This window comes from Mandrillus leucophaeus, unplaced genomic scaffold (genome assembly GCF_000951045.1).
Source record: "Mandrillus leucophaeus isolate KB7577 unplaced genomic scaffold, Mleu.le_1.0 Scaffold864, whole genome shotgun sequence".
Taxonomy (NCBI): Eukaryota; Metazoa; Chordata; class Mammalia; order Primates; family Cercopithecidae; genus Mandrillus; species Mandrillus leucophaeus.
Window position 1 is genome coordinate 242,799 of NW_012109408.1, and position 20,885 is coordinate 263,683.

The 20,885-nt window shown below is 36.8% G+C and overlaps 1 protein-coding gene and 1 pseudogene across 6 annotated transcripts in view; one reads left to right on the forward strand and one right to left on the reverse strand.

Moving 5' to 3' along the window:
• Positions 1 to 3,028: 3,028 nt before the first annotated feature.
• Positions 3,029 to 20,885, reverse strand: part of EYA4 (EYA transcriptional coactivator and phosphatase 4) — a 298,595-nt gene continuing 280,738 nt past the window's right edge. For 3 of the 6 annotated variants that reach the window (XM_011968908.1, XM_011968906.1, XM_011968905.1), the window contains 6 exons: positions 18,671 to 18,729; positions 18,412 to 18,572; positions 16,016 to 16,130; positions 11,969 to 12,090; positions 9,887 to 9,987; positions 3,029 to 6,393 (listed from right to left, as the gene is read on the reverse strand). In XM_011968908.1, coding sequence (XP_011824298.1) covers positions 6,313 to 6,393; positions 9,887 to 9,987; positions 11,969 to 12,090; positions 16,016 to 16,130; positions 18,412 to 18,572; positions 18,671 to 18,729 — 639 coding nt within the window. In that variant the 3' untranslated portion in view covers positions 3,029 to 6,312. Of the gene's footprint in view, positions 6,394 to 9,886; positions 9,988 to 10,025; positions 10,127 to 11,968; positions 12,091 to 16,015; positions 16,131 to 18,411; positions 18,573 to 18,670; positions 18,730 to 20,885 lie in introns of all 6 variants that reach the window. The other 3 variants (XM_011968909.1, XM_011968907.1, XM_011968910.1) reach the window with 2 other exon arrangements.
• LOC105531098 lies at positions 18,831 to 20,733 on the forward strand (annotated as a pseudogene).

The following is a 20,885-nucleotide window of genomic DNA, read 5'->3' on the forward strand; positions in this document are numbered from 1 at the left end:
CCGTGGAGGCTGACTTACTTGGTGGTCTCTCTACCTTTTCCAATACACACTCTTTCAGTTCTGTGTATTTTCACTGAAGGCTCACCAGAAAACTAAAATGGCAACGTCATAGCAGACATAAGGCACACAAATCTAAGATTTCATGACCACAAAGGACAATGCATTGTCCTTTAGCCACAGAGACACTGTCCCTGCAAACTGCAATCAAAAGGCATTTTGTTGCAAGGGAAAATAATCATCTGACTTGTATAGAGTTATATGCATTGTTAGAGATTCTTTAGCATATTACGTTTGGAGATTTTTCAGATTGTGTGCTAACACAGACCTGGAAGGTTCTGTGGATGAAGGAAAACTAAGCAGTAATGGCTACTGTTTCCATTAAAAGTCAGAACTTGGGCACAATGAACATTTTCCCCTTAAGGCTCTGAGACAGCATCTTTGTTGACTGCAGTATATCCCAAGAATTGATATACTTGGCCCAGTCAAATGTAGACTGCTTTGTGTAGTGACCTGTGTATTAGAACACATGTATACTTTGCCAGAATTACATCCAATAACTTTTAAAGAATATACAAAACCATGCAGAGATGTTAAATAAGGGTTATCAGTATGGGTGCAGTGGCTCACACCTGTAATCTCAGCACTTTGGGAGGCTGAGGCAGGAGGACTGCTTGAGTCCAGGAGTTCGAGGTTACAGTGAGCTATGATGGCGCCACTGCACTCCAGCCTGGGCAACAAAGCAAGACCCTGGATCAAAAAATAAATGGTTATCTTTTGCTAACTAAATAAAATCTGACACTTTATAACTTTTTTGTGTTTGTTTGTTTCAGGGACTCAGAATCATGAACTGCACAGTTTGCAGACAGATCTGATTTTTACATGTTTTTGTGTGTGTGGCTTTAAGTAATTTCAGTCAATTAAGCCTACTAATATTGCATACTTTTTCTTTTATGAAAGGGAAAAAGGGAGTATAAAGCAGGCAATCACTGATTCATTGTAAACATTTTTTTATCCAGACGATCATTCTCAGGTCACATATAACCTTTTTTCCATGACATCTTTGCTTATGGCCATCCTTGCTCTTTATTTTCATAAGTTATTAGGCCAGCAAATACTCTAGCTAAGGTATAAAAATTTACACAGGTCCTGTGTATGTTTTCTTCTCTCCTTTTCCCTTTCAAATATAGCTCGACCATTTTTTTCTTTTTTTGAGACAATCTTGCTCTGTCTCCCAGGCTACAGTGCAGCAGTGTGACCACAGCTAGCTGCAGCCTCCACCTCCCAGGCTCATGCGCTCCTCCTGTCTTGGCACCATGAGTAGCTGGGACTACAGGCACACACTATCACATCTGAATATTAAAAAGAGAGAGAGGGGAGACAGAGAGAGAGAGAGAGAGAGAGAGAGGTCTCTCTATGTTGCCCAGGCTGGTCTTAAACTCCTGAACTCAAGTGGTCCTCCCACCGGCCTCCCGAAGTGCTGGGATTATAGGAATAAGCCATCACACATGGCTCTCTACCACTTTAAATCTCTTCAATTCTAGATCATGCTCATGTGAGTGTTTTCCTAAAGTTTATACATTGTAATGGATGAATCAACAACACAAAAATAAATGTGTATCGTGTTGGATTAATCTAAGAACTAAGTATTTTTTACCAGTAAAGAAGGAAAATGCTAGAAGTGTTGGGGAAGCAGGTGCAATTTCAGAGAGGAGGACCTTTACAGCCAAGAAGGTGTTCTTTAAGAACTGAAGAAACATAGGGCATAGGTGATACAAAGATCGGGGTGAAACCCTCTTCAAGTAGAAGGAATGGTGAGTGCAAAGGGCCTGCAGCAGGTGGGTGGGTGCAGGCATGTGCCAAACACGGAGGTGGCTGTTTGGCAGTGAGTTGTGAGACAGAGGAAGGGAGAGCTCACCAGGGATGGTGCCTGTGGGCCTTACAGGCCGTTGTGAAGGTCACTGGTGTTTGTGCCAAGTGAGCTGGAAAGCCAGCTGCTGGAGGTTTCCAAGAAGAGGAGAGATATCCTCTGATGCACAGCATGGCTCTGGCTAGTGTGATGAGATATGGTGAAAGGGTGTGAGGGCCAGAGAAGGGAGACTAAGCCAGAGGCTGACGTACTTATCTAGGTGAGAAAGGATGCCGGTTCCAGCTGGGGTAGTAGTCGTGGGAGAGGTGAGAAGAGGCCGGTGCAGAAGCACAAGCTCAGATTTAGACATGGTGATTTGAGAGGTCCTTTCTTCCAAGCAGGTATATAAATAGGCAAACAAGATACAATTGTTTGGGGAGCTGGGATATGATATATATAATTTAGTCTTTCTCACAAATTCAATTTTAATGGCAACTGGATATAAGAGAAAACAAAGGAAGTTTACATATTAAATTTATTGTAAACATTTTCCATTGTTTTCTTGTAAACCAGTATTGATTTTTGGATGGTGTAAGGCTTACTAGAATGTTGCCACATAACTCCACTTAAATATCATTAATTTGGAGGCTAACATTTTTAAAGGCTGTGAATGAGCAGAAGTTGATCTGAAACTTGCGTTTGGTTTACACATGAACAACAGATTCACAAATAAAGAAATACTATACACCAGGCAATAAAGGAGCTATAAAATCTGTTACAGAAAACTACCTTTTTTTCCTCTTGGAAGATACTTATAAACTACGTCCCATATTCACCTAGAGGATACTTGCTTTAAATATTCTAATAGGTCTAAATATTTTAATTACTTTATCATTAGTGAATTGTGGCTACGTTATGCATTATACTTATTTGAATGTAGCTATCTGTGTGTAAAAAATTATGCAGCTGACAACTTTTCAGGAAAGCAGCCCACTTTTAGTCGTAATTAGTGATGTTTTACTGGGTTACATCTCATTTTGCTTTAACTGAAAATTATGCAACTTAGGCATAAAAAAGAAAAGTTATGAAGCCCAGAAACCTAAATACAAATTTCACATGATTTAGAACCAAGCTAAATAAACACACAAAAACTCTACAACATGGGAGGGTGAAGGAAATGAAAACAATTGCAAAGGTATTTATTGAGAAATAGTAAAGATATACATATTTTTACAAGCTTTTAATATTAATTTACATTTCTTTAAATTACGTAGGCCCCGATAATCTATACTTTACTAATACATAACAGAAACCCTTGACATTGTGAGATGTCCATAACGCTACCGTAGTTGGGAGTCAAAATGCAACTTTGGCTCATGATGCTTAAGTTTGTTTTCAAAAGAAATACTAAATGCCATATTCACTGAGAATGTAGGCTTGTCATAAACAAATGTGCTTTAAAAAAACAACTTCATACAGGAGCATGCTGTTGACACTATTCTGAATCTTAGCTCATCACAGACTAAGGAGAAAACATTTTTAGAGACAGTTATTACCTACTTGTTGTGTGCAAAGTGTATGATTCTAAAATATGTTTTTGCCTCTGAATTTGATTTACAAAATTTTGCAGGGGCATAGTGTTCTAATTGTATGCTATAATACTGTAGCCAGGCCACCTATTTTGTTACTGAAATTACGTGGTCTTGATATTTTTAAGGTGCAACACAAGATGGTTATCTTTTGTAGTAATATACCAAGCTGTATACATAAGAGCCGAAAACCCACTTTAGTTACAGAACATTTTTCAAACTGGTTTACAATAAGGCACAATAGTCCATATGTCAATAGGAGGTGGGAATTGCCAAGGGGTTCGTTTTGTGTTTGTTAGTTCAGTTTTCATTTTTCAGATTAGAAAGGAGGAGGATTTTCTGTTCCTAAGGAGGGAAGGGAAGAGTTCTATTTTGTGCATGCTCAACGTCCCATGGCCAAGCTGTGATGCTGGCTTGTGGGCCTGCACCATTGTTGTGCCAGACAAGCTGTTCTCCGTCAACCTAGCATTTAGGTTTTATGCCGGCAGCCTCTTCTGAACACAGAATCAGAAAAAGAGATGTGTGTGAGAAACTGCACGGGATGATGCAACCAGCCAGCTTCTCTTTGCCCTTCCAAGGGGTGTTTCTTTCTGCACCTGCAGACTTAGCAGCATAAAAAGCCTTGCTTGTTTGATATGAAAAGACTTACAAATTTATACCTAATGTCACAATTCTATCATTTAAAGAAACCAGCTATACAGTAAAGATAATTTGTTTTTATTCACAGTAATAAATACTTAAGGTTTTAGTGCACAACATAATTAAGTACTGATAATCAAGGCAACATTTAAATTTTTTTAACTGCTATTTTTAATCTAAGGGCCAACAGAAGTATAAGATTTACTATCATTATTTTTATATTATTAAACGTATTCCAACTTTAATTTGCCTGGAATAGTACTTGGGGCAGAGGCAGCCAAAAGCTACAAAATTTAAAGGGTAAGTTTAAGGTTTAGATGATGAAATCACAATCTTGTACAAAATTCGGATCTCAATATCTTTCTGCCCAGTATAAACATGGCCTTAGCATTCAGTAAAGAAATACAGGTTTGTAGCCCAAAGAAATGAAATCTATTTCCACAGTGAATGTTGTAATCTGTGAGCTAAATGTAGACTTTATTGAAGCCACAGAGGCCTCAGTTGATGAACTCATGAACCAGCCTCTGGCTAGGGGCACTGACTAGTAGCCTGACTCTAGCATCCACATTATGACATTTTAAACACAGAACTGCAGGTGCAGACACCATAAAAATACTCTAGTTCTTAAAGTCTTAAATTTCCACAAGGGAAATCATGTCACAGGAAGTAAGAGGAGAACCTGTATCATGTTCCCAACATGGGCTACACACAGGAAAAAGACCATGCAAACACAACGATGACGGGCTCTTCTTGTAATGAATGCCATCCATTGCGCAGTAACAATACAGGCAGAAACTAACATATGCAAGTCTGTCATGAGGAGAACCTACACTGATGTATTCAGATGGAGAACCAGGTACTATTTTACTATTGTCATTTCAGTAATGCTGCCAAGATCCAACTCACTTGCTGATTTAATTTATGATGATATTCTAGGTAACATTTTCATAAACTCATTGCTTTCATCAGACACCATCTGGGAGATCTGCCTTCCATTACTGATGATATTATCATTTTTGCAATGGCATTGGGAATAAACACACTTAACTTTATTTTAAGCCATGCCCACTCAATGTGAATTTTACACCATGTCCATGGCATATTCTAAAAAAGTTAATGTGATAATTGCTCATGATTTGCATGATAATGTCCTCCTCTATGCAACTTACACATATCAAAAGTCTCAACCTCAAAACCGTGCAGGTTGTCATGAATATGGCTCTTAGTTTTCTCCAGTAAAACTGTAGAAGGGGTACTTGAGACTTCTACATACATTTCACTTTCTAAGTGAAGGTCCCACAGTCTTTCCCAAACTTTCTGCTTATGGTTGGATGCGCAAATAGTTGCCTCATACAATTATTGGAATTATTAAGAACCCAAATACAACACAAGCTTTCCTTTATTGTTGTTGTTTTCTTATTGCAACAAATACTCAGTTTCTTGCTGATGCGGTAATTAAGCTTTGAGAGCTTGACTTTTAAATTTGGTCATGTTAAGAATCATCACAAAGGATTTTTTTTTTATTATCTACAGAGATTTTAACCAAAGTTACATTGTAACACACAAATGCTGTCTTGTCTTTAAGGCACAACACATCAGTATGAACATTCTGTTTGCCAAACTTAAAAAAGAGACAATATTATATTCCCATTTCCCCTCCCACTCCCCTCCCCGACAAATGAAAGAAAAATTGCATCCACTTTGAAAGTCAGCTGCTAATAAAGTCACAGTAAATTATTTTCATCAATAATTTACACAAATTACAGGTCTAAATAGGACTGTCCTTATACAGTCTGAGTGCATTCCAATTCAGATTTTCTGGGCTAGGTAGGCTAAAGTCAGATTCAAACCTCAGGGCTGAGAAGATCTCCCAATTTGAGGAATGTTGTTGACCACCTTGTCAGACGGAGCATGTGTGTTGCTGTTTTGCCAGGGTAAGAGTTCTTTGCTAAAGCTGCTCATTCCAGTTTGGACTCATTTGGTGTGTACCAGCAACCTCCACAGATTTTTTAAAAACCGATTAAAGTGTTGTAAATATAAGACCATAGAGTTTCTTTTCTGTAGCACTAAAGTTTAACTCCATTCAGCAATCTGAATTCTTCATTCTGGAATTTTTATTCCAAATATGATTTCATCCATTAAGACAATTTATATGTGTAGAGCCAGAGGCATTGAATCACACATAAAAATTCAGTGTACTTGAAATATAAAAAATGGATCTCCGGCTAGAGAACACAGTTACAAATACTCTAATTCCAGTGCTTGGTGGAGAGCCAGGAGGTCTGAGTGACTGGATATCCTCCAGAAGGGCATGTTGTGCTGCATGGTTAGGAGAAGGAGGGGTGGGAGAGAGAAGGGGAAGGAATGAGGCATGGAGAGAGATCACAACCATTGTCTCAATTAAGCAGCAGCACACACAGGGCTGTGTGGCCCACCCACGTTCAGGGGAGGGAGTCTAAAGGCGGGATGATCATACGTGAAGGCTTGGCAGCACCAATATGGCATTGTCAAAGTAACAGAGAAATAGATCTGAACCGGATTTTAATGAGAATAATAGCAAATATTAACACTGCTTAGATAGTTTAACATTTATTCTGGAAGTATCACTACCAACATCGACATCTGGGAAAGCAAGTGGGTATCACAATCCTACCTGGCTGATGGAAAGCAAGTTTGAATCAGTGCATCTCTCCTACAGGCCTCTCTCTCAGTCAAAAATAAAATAAAACAAAATGATAAGCTTCTTAATTTTGTTAATCTAGGAAGAAAAGAGGGTGAATCCCTTTCTGTATAAAAATAATTTGAAGCAGTACTATATAAAGTAGAAAAAATGTGGGGATTATAACTTTCTTACTTGTCTGGGACAACCGATAACTTAAGCCAGTCGAGTCGACCTGGTTTATTTCACTGGCGTAGAATTGACAGAAAGTATCTAGCATACATTTTCAATGGGGAAGATATCATCCCCAAGGGGACAAAAATGAGTTCTTGTGGGGCAGAAAATCTTAGACATTACAATGGTTTGTGCCCTCTAAAGATATACTATAATAGTATACAGTACACATGTGGCATTAAAATTTAATGAAAGGGAGTAATTAGAAAAAAATTGTCTAAAGAGTCCCCACTGGCGATGATAATGAACAAGAAAAAACAGTGCACTACAGGAACTGACAAAACAAAAGTACGATTTGTAAGTTTGGGCTGATGACAACTTCTAGAATATGCACATATAAAATATTCATGTATATAAGGGAAATGAGTATACAGATATAAAACATGCAAATGATATTTTATGTAAGAACTAAGTAGCATAATAATCCTTAATGCTATATAATTCCTTGCTGCACACTACGGTAACCACCAGCCACATGTGGCTATGGAGCACTTGAAATGTGGTTAGTCCAGTTTAAAATACATAACGCATTTCAAAGACTTAGAACAAAACAAACAAACAAAGAGAAGGTAAACATGACTTCAACAATTTTTACATTAATTAGATATCAAGACAATTATTTTGGATATACTGGGTTGACATGTTATTAAAATTAATTCTACCTGTTTCTCTTTAATTTTTTAAAATGTAGCTTCTAGAAAATTTCAAACTACATATACAGCTTGTATTAATATTATATGTTTCTGCAGAAGAGCGCAGACATTCCTATTCCTAAACTTTAATATTTCTTCTTAAATTTCTCAAACAAAGGATGTCTAGGTCAAATTAAGGCACAGAAATTCACATAGAAGTAACTTTTTTTCATTCAGCTCAGATCTATTTGTAACAATAAAACAGTACTTAACATTTCTGCACATGCGATTACTGCTACATCCAAAGAAAAGCATGCATTCTGGGTACTAGAGAAACCAACCACCTCTGCTTTAAAATAGAATAATAAGCCTTCACCATCACCAAAACTGTACGTACATCAACAACCATTTGGAAATAGCATTCTATCTGATATTCTTTTCCATTCAGGGTCATGCCTTTCCCTCCTGAAGTTTTAGGTATAAAGAAGATGGTATAACAACTGGGGAAACCAAATCTAAACATTAATGCTGTGGAAAACAGGTCGACTGGGTTAAGTTTTAATTGTCAAAAGCATACAGTGTTACTGGTTTGGAAAATTGAATTATATTAGTCCTTACCTACATATACGTGAATTTAATTTGTATAGGCTAAAAGACACATACATTGAGCAGGAGTGGGGCTGTATTACTAATCACTGGCTGCTCTTTGTTGTGTATAACTATGGTGTCAATAAGAAACATCACAACATGGACTCACGACATTGACAAACTCCAGAAGATATTTCAGTTGAGTGTGACTGGAAGCATTTCAAGTACTAGTCAGCAATGAAAGCTGTATTTCTTGAGGCTGCAGCCCTGACCTCATACAGGACGTGCTTGGGGCCAGTGTGCTGTCTTGGGTCATTGACACTGCTAATGAAGGCTAAGGTGTTCTGTGGGAGGCAGAGCCTGTACCTACTCTCTTAAATGTAATCGAAAAGCATGGAGATTTTCAAGTATGGCTGCCAATACTGTCACCAAACCTTCTAAAGTGGAAGTGCTTTCCTTTTCTTCATTTTGCTTGATTTAAATTGACCAGAAAAACACATCAATTCCTTTCTCTTTCTCTTATAGCCATAAACTTTTCTACAAAACTGTTCGACTGTTTTTTGAAAACAGGTAAACACTCCAGCACATGCAAGTGGCAAAGCCTTTATTAGATGATGATTTCAAATCTCCTTAGGGTGATACAGAAAACATTCTTTCTATGTAAAACAGTATAAGCTGGCATGTCATTGTTTAGAAATACTAATTCATCATTTGGCTTTGTTTTGTAAATTCTATCACTTTTATCTTGGCTAGATGATATTTTTCTATCATTCAGTGAAGGCAGCAGTAGACCTTAGGGTGGAGTTGACCAACAGTCTGGTGTTGGGGGCCAATCCTGATATCACTCTTCTTTTGATGTTGAACCAACCATTTAACGGTTTTTAATTGCCTTGGTTTCTTCTTCAGAAATATGGGACAGATGAAAAGGCTTATTAAAATACTGAGGGCCTATGGGATCTTCTGAATGTGTTCAAAGCCAGCTGCTTGGCTTCAATCAAGTACCACTGGCTCACTAGAACAGATGAAACTCTTCCAGGAGATGTGAAGCACATTATGGCTAAGACAAGTTGGTACAAAAGGATCTGAGCAATACATCCCATTTCAGTAGCACTTATTAAAATCTCTTGCAGTAGTTTTTCTTCAGCTATTAAATCTGCCCTCAGCATTCCTTATCATAGAGCATGCCTACTTCCAGGCACTCACGAGGACCATATGGCATGTAGGTCTCATGAACTACTCACATGACTTTTGTATGGAGCTCCTTAATCTTTATCTTGCTATATTTCATGTGCTTAACAATGGTTATTCTCTCCCCATCTTTCCTGCAGATCCCCTGGCTCATTTATATCTGTGCACATGGTATGTGTTTTAATATATACAGATGCATCTATATAAGCATGTATATATATGCCCACACATATATATATATATTACTATATATATTTACTATGTGTACATACATTCAAACATATAAATAAATATAACTAACTTTCCCTGCATTTGCTATCAAATTTCAGGCAAAAAATGCTAAACTCCAAATGGTTTATTTGAATGTAAGTATTGACCCTCTCATGCTCTTATTGCTTTGCATCTATAAATTTAAATCATTTGTCAAGCTGCCATTGGGCCAAACTACAGAAATGCAAACAAAAAGGCTTGCATTAGAAGTATCACACCAACATTGTTTGAGACAGGTTACCTTTTTTGCTGCCTGTTCTTCTTCTACACCATCCCCAATTACAACATACACTACTTTTCTGCCAAACCTTTGCATTATTCGTTCAAAGCAACTTTCTTTTCCTGGAAGATAAACGAGATAAAGTTCAGAGTGAAGTTACCTGGTTAGCGGCATGCTCCTCATCTCGGCCATCTCCAATCACAACATAAGTTATGTTAGTGCCAAATCTGGACACTATACGCTCAAAACAGCTTTCCTTGCCTGAAAAACAATGCACTGCTTATTCTTCCAGCCACTGCATTCATTAACCTAAAGATTCATAAAGTGTTAAGTTAATGCCTCTTGAACATCACTTAAACTGGCTCACAACCTCTGGGTTTATGCAATCAACACATATTTGAATAACGTTAAGGCATTACTTAGGACAGATGATTAAACCAATGTGTTTCACACTCCAAAAATATCAGTAGGGTTAAGCATTTGACCTAGAGAAAATATTAGTGTGTTTTTCTCCACCACCAGAGTATTGGGGAAACTTTACAGGCAACTATAAGTTTTAACAACCTTTGTTTGTTTAATTCTGTAAATCAATTTTCAGTAGTATAGACAAGTCAGCTAAATGTGTTCTAGAGAAAAACTGAAGGTTTACTGCTAAGAAAAGAGGAAATACTAAGAAGTGAATTTACCTTGATAAACAACTCCTTTCTTCAAGTGGATGACAGTTAGCCTGCTCAAATAACTTCTACTAAGGGTGCAGTCTGACTGGGCCACAGTACTGACAACACTGGTGTCCTCTGATTGCACTACGGGAACATCACCATGGAATTTCTACATATTCTTTGTTTTTAAAACATTGGCATTATTCTCTAAATTTCACTCCAGAATGTTCATGCAGCCATGGCTACTTCTGCCTTTTTTCTTAATCTGATGGTTCAGAACTCCAAAAAACACTAGCTTACAGGAAAAAATAAAAATGATTTTTTTTTTAAGATTAAAGAATATAAGGAACTATTTGGCCAACAGAAAGAATACTGTCTTTACTAAAATAAATGTTTATTCTGCTATAAAATCATCAAAAAGCAAAATTTTCTTCTTTCTATTAGTCCTGCTGACATAAATACACACATTTAGATTAAAAATGTATGGTACTGATATCCAGGCTCTGAACTGTAGTGCTTATGACAATGTGAAATTTACTCTACGGAAGCTTGGCTCTCCTTAACTGTACTCTTGAAACAGCTGCAACTGGAGGCTCCTTTTGCCAGGGCCAACATCAGACCTCCTCAAAGCCTAGGGCAGGTTATTTTTGGTGGGGGATTTTAGGATTTTGAACTTCTCTTGTCAATGTGCCAGAGCCTAAGTTTGTTGACCTTCAAGGCATATTATACAACCCATTTATTTTCCCAAGTATTTCCTTGACAGACAATGGAATACATCAGTTTTCTTTGAAGTCTTTCAATACAGCAGAAGTTGATGAAGTTTTACTTTTGAATGTTCATTAGAAGTTGGAGTCTGCGAGAAATGCACTTAAAAATCAAAGATGGCTCCACAAACAGATATTATCTAAATAAACAAGGTTGTGGCTCTTTGATTGCTACTGCACATTTTTGGAAATGTAGATTTCCAGTCACTCATGTGTTACGAATATTCCTATTATGTTTTCTGATTCATAAAATTCTTTTAAATTTTTTCTGTAATTAAAGGCACTAGTTCAATCCATCAAAGAATCCCCTGCAAAGCCAAAATAGTATTTTTATCTTGGATCTAGATTACTGCATATGCAAGGATGCAACATTATACTCTATACTAATTAAACTATTAAACACTATGGCTAGAGATATTACATATTATTTAGATAACATGTGCTATAATATTCTGTGAAATACAAGAATGAAATATCTATACTCAGATACTGAGTTCTTAATGTCACTAGGCAACAGTTCTCAAAATATTCATACATGTACAATGAGTTGCAGGGACTTTGTAATTTGAACTTTACCCAAATTTGTTTCATATACTAAGTGAAATTGCTGAAAAAGGGAACCATGCAGAGACACACAGATGTGGACACATTCCATACAGAGTTCAAAATAATTTCCTTACCTATTTTAGTTGCACTGTAAATATTCTCAATGGGGAAAGCACCTCCTAAACTATAGAGTAGAACCTTCGCAAGTGCTGGGATCAGCTGGGTTGTCGTTACCAAGACATTTACGCAATTACTCCTAAAATAGGGAGGAAATATACACATTTGTTTTCTAATACTAAATAACTTCTAATAGATTTGAAATTGTCACTGTGGTCTCTAAATTCCTTAATTAATGGTCCCTTTCAATATTCATTAGCTATTGCCTATCAGCAGACAGACACTCCTCAAATAATGGCAGATTATTAAGAAGAATACACAAACCCATGACTATACTGTGATGCTTAAAGTTCTACAACATATTTTGTCAAAACAATATGCTATTAAAAGTCATACGTAGGTAAGTGTTACAGAATGAAAACATGGTAGAATGAAATAAAGCTCAGGCTTTTTAAGTTTAGAGATGTGGTTTTGATATGAACTTTCATAACTTGCACTGTGTGATATTCAGAATTACATTTCTTTTTAAATTATAAACACTGTATATACTTGTAACAGAAAAATTTGTGAAAGACAAATATAAAGAAGAAAACAAAAAGCATTAATTATTATGTAACCATCCAGAGATAACTGCTCTCTCCATTTCATGCATTTACTTTCAGTGTTTCTGTTCACATATAGATTTTGTTTTCCCATTGGGAACATTCTATATATTCAATTTTGTATTCTACTTTATGTATTTATATCATGAGCCTATTTGTTTGTATCTATTAACTATTACTTCCCCTCTCCCAACAAAACAATGTATAAAAACTACTCTACCATGTAGATGCACCAGCATTTCTTAAAGTTAAATTCAGTTGCTTAAGTGGCTTTTGATTTCTAAATATTATAAGTAATGCTACCTAAATATATTCTTACATCTTTGATTATCCTTAGACTATATTTGTAGAATAATTAGGGTCAGAGGGTAAGTTAATTTTGCTAGGGGTTCTAATACATAATTCAACAAAGCATCTGTTTCTCTGACATTCCAGGCATTTTGTGAAAACTATTGGGTTGGTGCAAAAGCAATTTTGTTTTTTGCCATTAAAAGTAATGGCAAAACTGCAACTGTATCAATATGGTAATACATGTGGATAACTCAGCAAATTCCATAACAACTATTCAATGTATGTTGATTTTTCTCCTCCCTTCCTTGTTATATCTTTATTTATTTCTGGAATATCACATATTCCTTTAGTTGCCTTAAAGCCATCTGTTTAATAATTAATCTGTATATATTATATAGTATATATAATCTAATAATGTAATAATCTTTTTTAACTTATAGAGAAGACATCTTCTAGAAATAATGAAAGTTATCAACCTCCTTCTCAGAGAAATGCACACTCCACAACATTTTACACATCATGTCAGTGCTCAGGGGTCCTCACACTCCAGCGTCCTTGACATTTGGTCTCTCTTGTCAACAATTACAGGGGACATGAGATAGCAAGTCCATTTCAAATGGCCTTAACTGTTAGACATTTCTTCCTTATATAGAGCCAGAATCTCCCTTGCAGGATTCCTACTCATTGGTCCCAGTTCTTTCCTTTCCAGACACAGGGAGAAATCTAATTGATTTTCAGCCTAATATCTGAAACAGTTGAAATTGGTAATCTTGTTCCACACATGACTCTTCTGACTAAGCTCTCTGGCTCCTCCTTCCATCTGTTTCTTTTATGTGGTTCCCACAGTCCAAACCCCTGTGACTACCATACTTGACACAGGCTGCTTCAACCCTGTCACAGCCCCCACTGGAATACTGTGCCTAGAACCGACAAACTAAGCTGCCATGGCTTCCCCAATCAGACACACGAAGCTACTTCCCCTCCACTCTCCATTTGGACTTTCTGCTATCCATGCAGTTCTGCCTGTGCCACGGGTCAGAAGCTGTGCAGGATGTGACAACTATTCATTTACTTCCATGTTCTTAATATTAACTTTTTTTTTCTGCCCTGTCAGGCTTTTCTCCATTCTGATTCAATTAGTCCATATAAATCTTTCTCTGAACGCTGTGTTCCCCATACATTTATTAAGCGTGCTTTTTTTCTTCTTTTTTTTAAAACTAGCAATTTGTCATCTTATTCATTAATCTTTTCTTTTGTAACTTCTATTTTAAGTTCAGGGGTACAAGGGCAGGTTGGTTACATAGGTTAACTTGTGTCATGGGGACTTGTTGTACAGATTATTTCATCATCCAGGTATTAAGCCTAATATCCATTTTTTTTCCTGATCCTCTCCCTCCTTCCATTTTCCACCCTCTGAAAGGCCCCTGTGTGTGTTGTTCCCCTCTATGTGTCCACATGTTCTCATCATTTAGCTCTCACTTATAAGTGAGAACATGCGACATTTGGTGGGAGTGTGAATTAGTTCAGCCATTGTGGAAGGCAATGTGGTGATTCCTCAAAGACCTAAAGACAAAACTACTATTTAACCCAGCAATCCCAGTACTGGGTATATACCCAAAGGAATATAAATCATTTTATTATAAAGACACATGCACACACATGTTCACCGCAGCACTATTCACAATAGCAAAGACATGGAATCAACCTAAATGCCCATCAATGATAGCCTGGATAAAGGAAATGTGGTACATATACACCACGGAATACTATGCAGCCATAAAGAAGAATGAGATCATGTCCTTTGCCAGGACATGGATGGAGCTGGAGGCCATTATCCTTAACAAACTAACACAGGAACAGAAAAACACATACTGCATGTTCTCATTAATCTTTTCTTTTTTTGAGTTAGAGTCTTGTTCTGTCTCCAGGCTGGAGTACAGCGGCATGATCTTGGCTTACCGCAACCTCCGCCTCCCAGGTTCAAGCGAGTCTCCTGCCTCAGCCTCCTGAGTAGCTGGCACTACAGGTGTGCACCACCATGCCGAGCTATTTTTTTTTTTTTTTTTTTTTAGTAGAGACAGGGTTTCACCGTGTTGGCTAGGATGATCTCGATCTCCTGACCTCGTGATCTGCCCGGCCTCCCAAAGTGCACACAGGTGTAAGCCACCGTGCCTGGCCCATTAATCTTTTCTTAATGGAAATGCTGACAGATTCTTTTTTTAGCTTTTATTTTAGGTTCAGGGATACAGGTGCATGTTTGCTATATAGGTAAACTTACCTCACGGGGGTTTGCTATATAGATTATTTCATTACTCAGGTACTAAGTCTAGTACCTAACAGTTACTCTTTCTGATCCTCTCCCTCCTCCTACCCTTCACCCTCAAGTAGGCCCCAGTGTCTGTTGTTTCCCTATATGTGTCCATGAGTTCTCATCATTTAGCTCCCACTTATTAAGCATGCTTTTATTTATTCACCTAACTCAGATACAAAATCACGGAAGCAGACAGTACAGAGATTCAACTCTACCTTACCAGCTATCATGTTCCAGACTTACATCACTTTATGAATTAGCATATATGGCACCTGGTTGTACAACTGGTTACAAATCGATTTAATTCTGCTCTCTATATTGACACAAGTCAGAATTTCACTGTTTAGTTCAAACAACAAAATGGTTAGAATTTTTTCAAGAGTTTTCTCTTGCTTTTCTGATGTGCTCACATTATGTGTATTATCCATTATGGCCTAACACCTAAAACATGCATTTTTTGTGTAAACAGTACTGTTTTATATTTGCCATCACCACCTTGTACTTTGCCACCTACTGAGTTCTGTTTCTTTTTTCATTAGAAGTCATGTAACCATTCTGTGGGTATTATCAGTTGCTATGAGAAGAAATGGGTGGTGAGATAGGGTCTCCTATTTATTCTGAGAAGAAGCAACCTTCTCTCAACCCAAAACACCTTTCTCTCTCTCTCTCTCTCTCTCTCTCTCTCCCCCCCCCGCCCCCTCTCATGCACATGCACTGAAACTGAAAAATCACTGAACTCAGAATTGGTAGGTACCTTAAAGTCTAAAACAGTCTAGGAATTAAAACATTTTTTATCTATGTTGTACAATCAGAACTAAATCTTCAAAACGATAAACAAGAAAGGTAACAATTCCACTTACCTAGTGCTAATAATTGATAAAGACTTAAGTGCATTTGTTAGCCAGGAATCTGTCAGACCTTCAATCTCTGCCCTTAACTGTAGCCAGGCATCCCTCTTGGCAGGGCCAAGGAGACCTGCAACACCAAAAAGCAAGGCAGAGTTGAGAGATGAATATTTTCTCAGAATATCTAGTTTAGATTCCCTTCTGTCTGGAGTAGATCGTTTTTATTTCAGTATATATCAGGAATGCAGAGAGATACAGATTTATGTCCATATTGACCCTTCATTTCTGAATTGATTACCCATTCATTCCTTCAATGAATATTTACTGAACTTCTAGGTCTCAGGTAGTGCCAACGAAAAGTGGCCCCAGTTTCTGCCCTCACTGATCCTAGAATCTGGTGCAGTGGATCTCACCTAAAGAGCTTTGAACATGCCTCTGCCTGGATCTCATTCCAAGGGACTGTGATATTTGAGGTCTGGAGGAATAGTTGGGTTCCACCAACCTAGGGACACAAACCCCAAATGTTTTGACTGTCTGAAAAACATTTAGCTTCTTAATAATCACAATCATTCCCACTTTCAAACAGTAACAATGGCATCATCATATGTAGCTGTTAAAATGTGTCTAATACTACTGCTAATGCTACTATACTTTGTACTGTAAGAAGAAATTAATTTTGTTTAAAATCATAAAGTGTAGGACAGTTATAGACAATAGTGAATTACAACATTGATGTTATAAGAAAAAAGATAGATGTGCTAATTTTTTATTTTAAAAGATCCAGTTCTTGCTTTTATGATAAAACGAGATCATGTAAATCCATTAAAAAGGAAGGTTTCTTATTGAAATTGTGTTTTAGAATGTCGGGAGCACATATACACTTGTATGGTTTTTTTTTCAATCAAAATTTATAGTTTCTAGCAAGCGTCATTTGTCCTCATTATAATAAAGAGATGCTCATGTATGACAGAAGACTCGCAGTTGCTTAAAGTTTCTAAGATACAAGATTATTTCTTAGTGTTCTTGTTACCTTAAAATAATTTTATTAATACACCGCAAGAAGGAAATTATGACATCTGAATGATAAAAATTAACTCAGGTTTCTCAAGGGGATATTTATTTTAAAGCTAAATGTATTATCTACCATTGATTTTTAACTAGAAAATCTACTTATTTGATTTTACAAAAGCATCATGTACAGAGCACTAGAGTGAGTCAGGAAATCAGGGTTTCTCCTCAGAACCCCACGCAAGTGAGTAGCTTGAAGGGTCAGTTTCTTATTTGGAAATGAATGTCTTCCATATCTAAGCTCCCTTTTGGGGAGCTTATTATCCTCTTTAGCTCTACATCTTTTGTCCTCTGGGAGTTACTATGTATCCACCGAGCATCTCTTACATGTTTCACTGCTAGGCACTGGGGATACAAGGTGACCAGACACACAGCCCCACCCTCATGATGTATATGGATAGATGTGATTATATACTATATATGAACATTTTACTACATTGTATTCTATGACATATATGTGAATATATGTATATATAGTGTGCACAAGTATATTTAGTTGTATCATTCTGTTTTGGATTCCAGTTTATGTTCCTCGGTCATTCTTCCTTTTTAGAAAAAAAGAGAAGCATATAAAGAAACAAAATCCTGGGAGATTAATCTGATGTGACCTAATAGCAAATTTTAGGAATCTTGTTTACCTAAAATTGATTCTAACAAGATATCATCAAAGTTTATTTTATATATAAAAGCACATCCAGGATCACAGTTTTGATATCAAAGGTTTTGCTATCACCTGTAAAATATGCGAAGGGGTATAAAATGGTTTTGATATTACCTATAGATTATCTGAACTTTTAAAAACTATGATAGTCATACTTGACACTATGCATGAGAAAGATACACTGTCATAAAACATTATTTTTTTAAAAGATAAAGTAAACCTGTTGAAAGTCTTTGAAATGACATGAGTAACTGTTTACATTTATTTTTTATGGGATTCTGGAAAGATAATGCTTGCTAACAACCCTCCTTCAATGACTGAGGCTCTCTTCTTGAGAAAGGTCGTCTTCCCGCTGCCTCGGTCAGCTCCTCTGTCTGGTTTTCACTGATAATGCTCCAAGCACCAGCTGATAAAGGGTAAACTAAATGCCCTGCTATAAATCTTGACCAAACATCTGGGCACAAGGTTACACAAAGAATTCCCGATTCATGTGACAGTGGTGCATGTGTTATTTTGTAGTAAAACTTTTTCCCACCAATTCTAAGGAACTTCTGGCTCAATGTGGTTTAATATGAGCTTTTGTTTGTTTCTTTTACAGCAGAATCGTCTTTAACATGAAACTACAGTTTGAATTCTACCTATACCCCGAGTGCCTTTGTTAGATTTAAAAAGCCACACATACCTCCAACATTGTTCTTGTAGGTGTTATACAATTCTTTTACTCTTCTGTAACGAAAAGCCAACTTCCTCATCCAGTCAACCCCTCCTCTTACACCTGTTGGCAAACAAAGGTTTGCACTACTTGCAGCTGCATGGAAGCCATCAGTTGCAAAACTGTAGGTACTGTAACACCCAAAATACATTAAAAAGAAATAATTACATGTGCAAAACTCCACAGCTGAATTTCTGTAGGAAACAGCATACTGAAAGGCATAGCTTACCTTAAATCCTGCCCGTTATCATCAGAGGAAACATCATCTATATGAACTTGATCACATTCCTGTTAAAAACATTGGAAAAGTTATTTGTTTTCTAAATGATGCTTGTTATCATGTTTGAAGGTGTTCCCATCTTCTCATTTGATCAGACTACTGCCAGAAGATGGCAGCGTGTGCCCGTCCATCTCACTGCCTCGCTCTTGGTTTCTTCTATTAGGAAATGGCACCATTTCTACCCCAAAACATTTAAATCCAGAAGAGTTCCATAGAAAGGAGGGGAGAAATTACACGGCATGAGGGTTTCTTTAGAGCAATTTAAAAAAATTAGTCTTAAAATTATTGATAGGAAATTCTCTCGAATCTCTGTAATCATTTGAGTTCCCTTCCAGCCATTTCTGTTGTGCATACTTAAGCATGGCTAATCTGAAGATACACAAAACTTATTTGGTCTAACAGCTCAGATGGCTACTATTATTTGTCATTTGTTGAGCGGCAACAGGGGGTCTTGCCTTCAGATTATGGTGACCTGTGGAATTTCCACGACTTCCTGCTGGACCAGAACCATGAAAGAACCATGCTGGTGTTATTTTAAAGTCCTGATCTTTTGACACAGAAAAAGGGTAATAATCATAGAAACTGACATTTTCTTTTTGTCAAGTTTTTAAATTTTCAAATCAAAAAGACTACTTTTAAGTAAAAGGAAAATAATGAAGATTTATCATCTCAAATGTGCTACAAAATTCCAATCAAAATAAACTTTATGTAAGTATACCCACACAATTGGCCTGATTTTAAGTTACAGTGTGCTCAGAACAAATGGGAACTTTTCTGGAAAAGGATTCAAGCCTTCTTTGCTGTTCTGAGTCTCAGTCCATCTTCAAATAATCTGCAAAGTTCCAGAGCAGTATTATAAGCTCTAAAGGTGAAATTTGGTGAGCGCATTTAAAATGCTTAGTTCTCAGAATAATAAATATATAATCAATAAAAATAAATTATTTATAATAAATAACTGCAACCTCAGCGTATGGTTTAACATTTTGGGCCTCCTTAGTACCCCCTCAAAGTATTTTACTCATACACACAGATTCTGACTATGTACATGGTGCTTAGCATTCAAAATTATTATTTTTTTAAAATCATTAAATTTGAAAATACACCATACTAAACAAAGGTTTTTCAGCTACTATTTATATCCATTATTGGGCTTGAAAGTATCTGACAGTCAAATATTTCATATCTAGTCTCCAGATTTCCACACAGAATGCATTTAATCCGGTTCCAGTTGAAAGGTTGAGTTGACTCAGGCTTCCTTTAATATATAAAATTCAGTGACTAGCCCAATCAGTACCTTTTGAGTATGTAACTTGAAAATCCAGGTAAGTTAAAAGTTCATATAATTTACAGAAATTATAGGTTTAGTAAGTTTTGAATAAATCTCCACCTACACGTATGGGTCAAAAAATATAATCTGACTGGAAGTGCCCTGGAGTGCGGCATTTGGTTCACCAGGTTACATCCCCACTTACGGTACAATCTAGCATAGAATAATCACTCCACAATTCTTTCTTAAATAAATGGGAGAAGTCTAGACAAATGCTAATTCTTTACAGGATTACCACAATCATTTAAATTTTCTAACACAAAGTTATGATGATATAAAATAAAAGCATTCTAAATGGTGAGTAGAGTAAGAAGATATTTATGTGAAGAGTGGAAGGAAGGGAGAAAGAAGAGTACAGAGACTGCCGACGGAATGGCCTGGCCAGAAGGCTATTTAGAAAAAGTCTTCCCCTCTTTGACCAAGTATTGGCTGAAAGGAGTGCAGTATAAACTGTAACCAAAGGAGGCATTATGCTTCCTGAAAAACATCCAGTAAAGGCATTGCAAGCAATGATGGTAACTGCTGGACTGGGCTTTAAGGAAAAGAGTGGAGAGATTTTACCCATTAGCATAGGGGTTGGAAATAAAGTTTTTCTCCCAGAATATGGAGGCACCAAAGTAGTTCTAGACGATGAGATTATTTCTTATTTAGAGATGGTGACATACTTGGAAAGTCCGTAGACTGAAATAAATCACTATTGAAATGGTGTCACATGAAGTTGCCCATTCCATTGAAGTTCTGAAATCTTTCCTCATGTAAATAACTTCTGTGTCTCTCTTTTATAATAAATTAGTGACATTCAAAAAAGTGGAGGAATCCTGGTAAATTTCCCTGGTA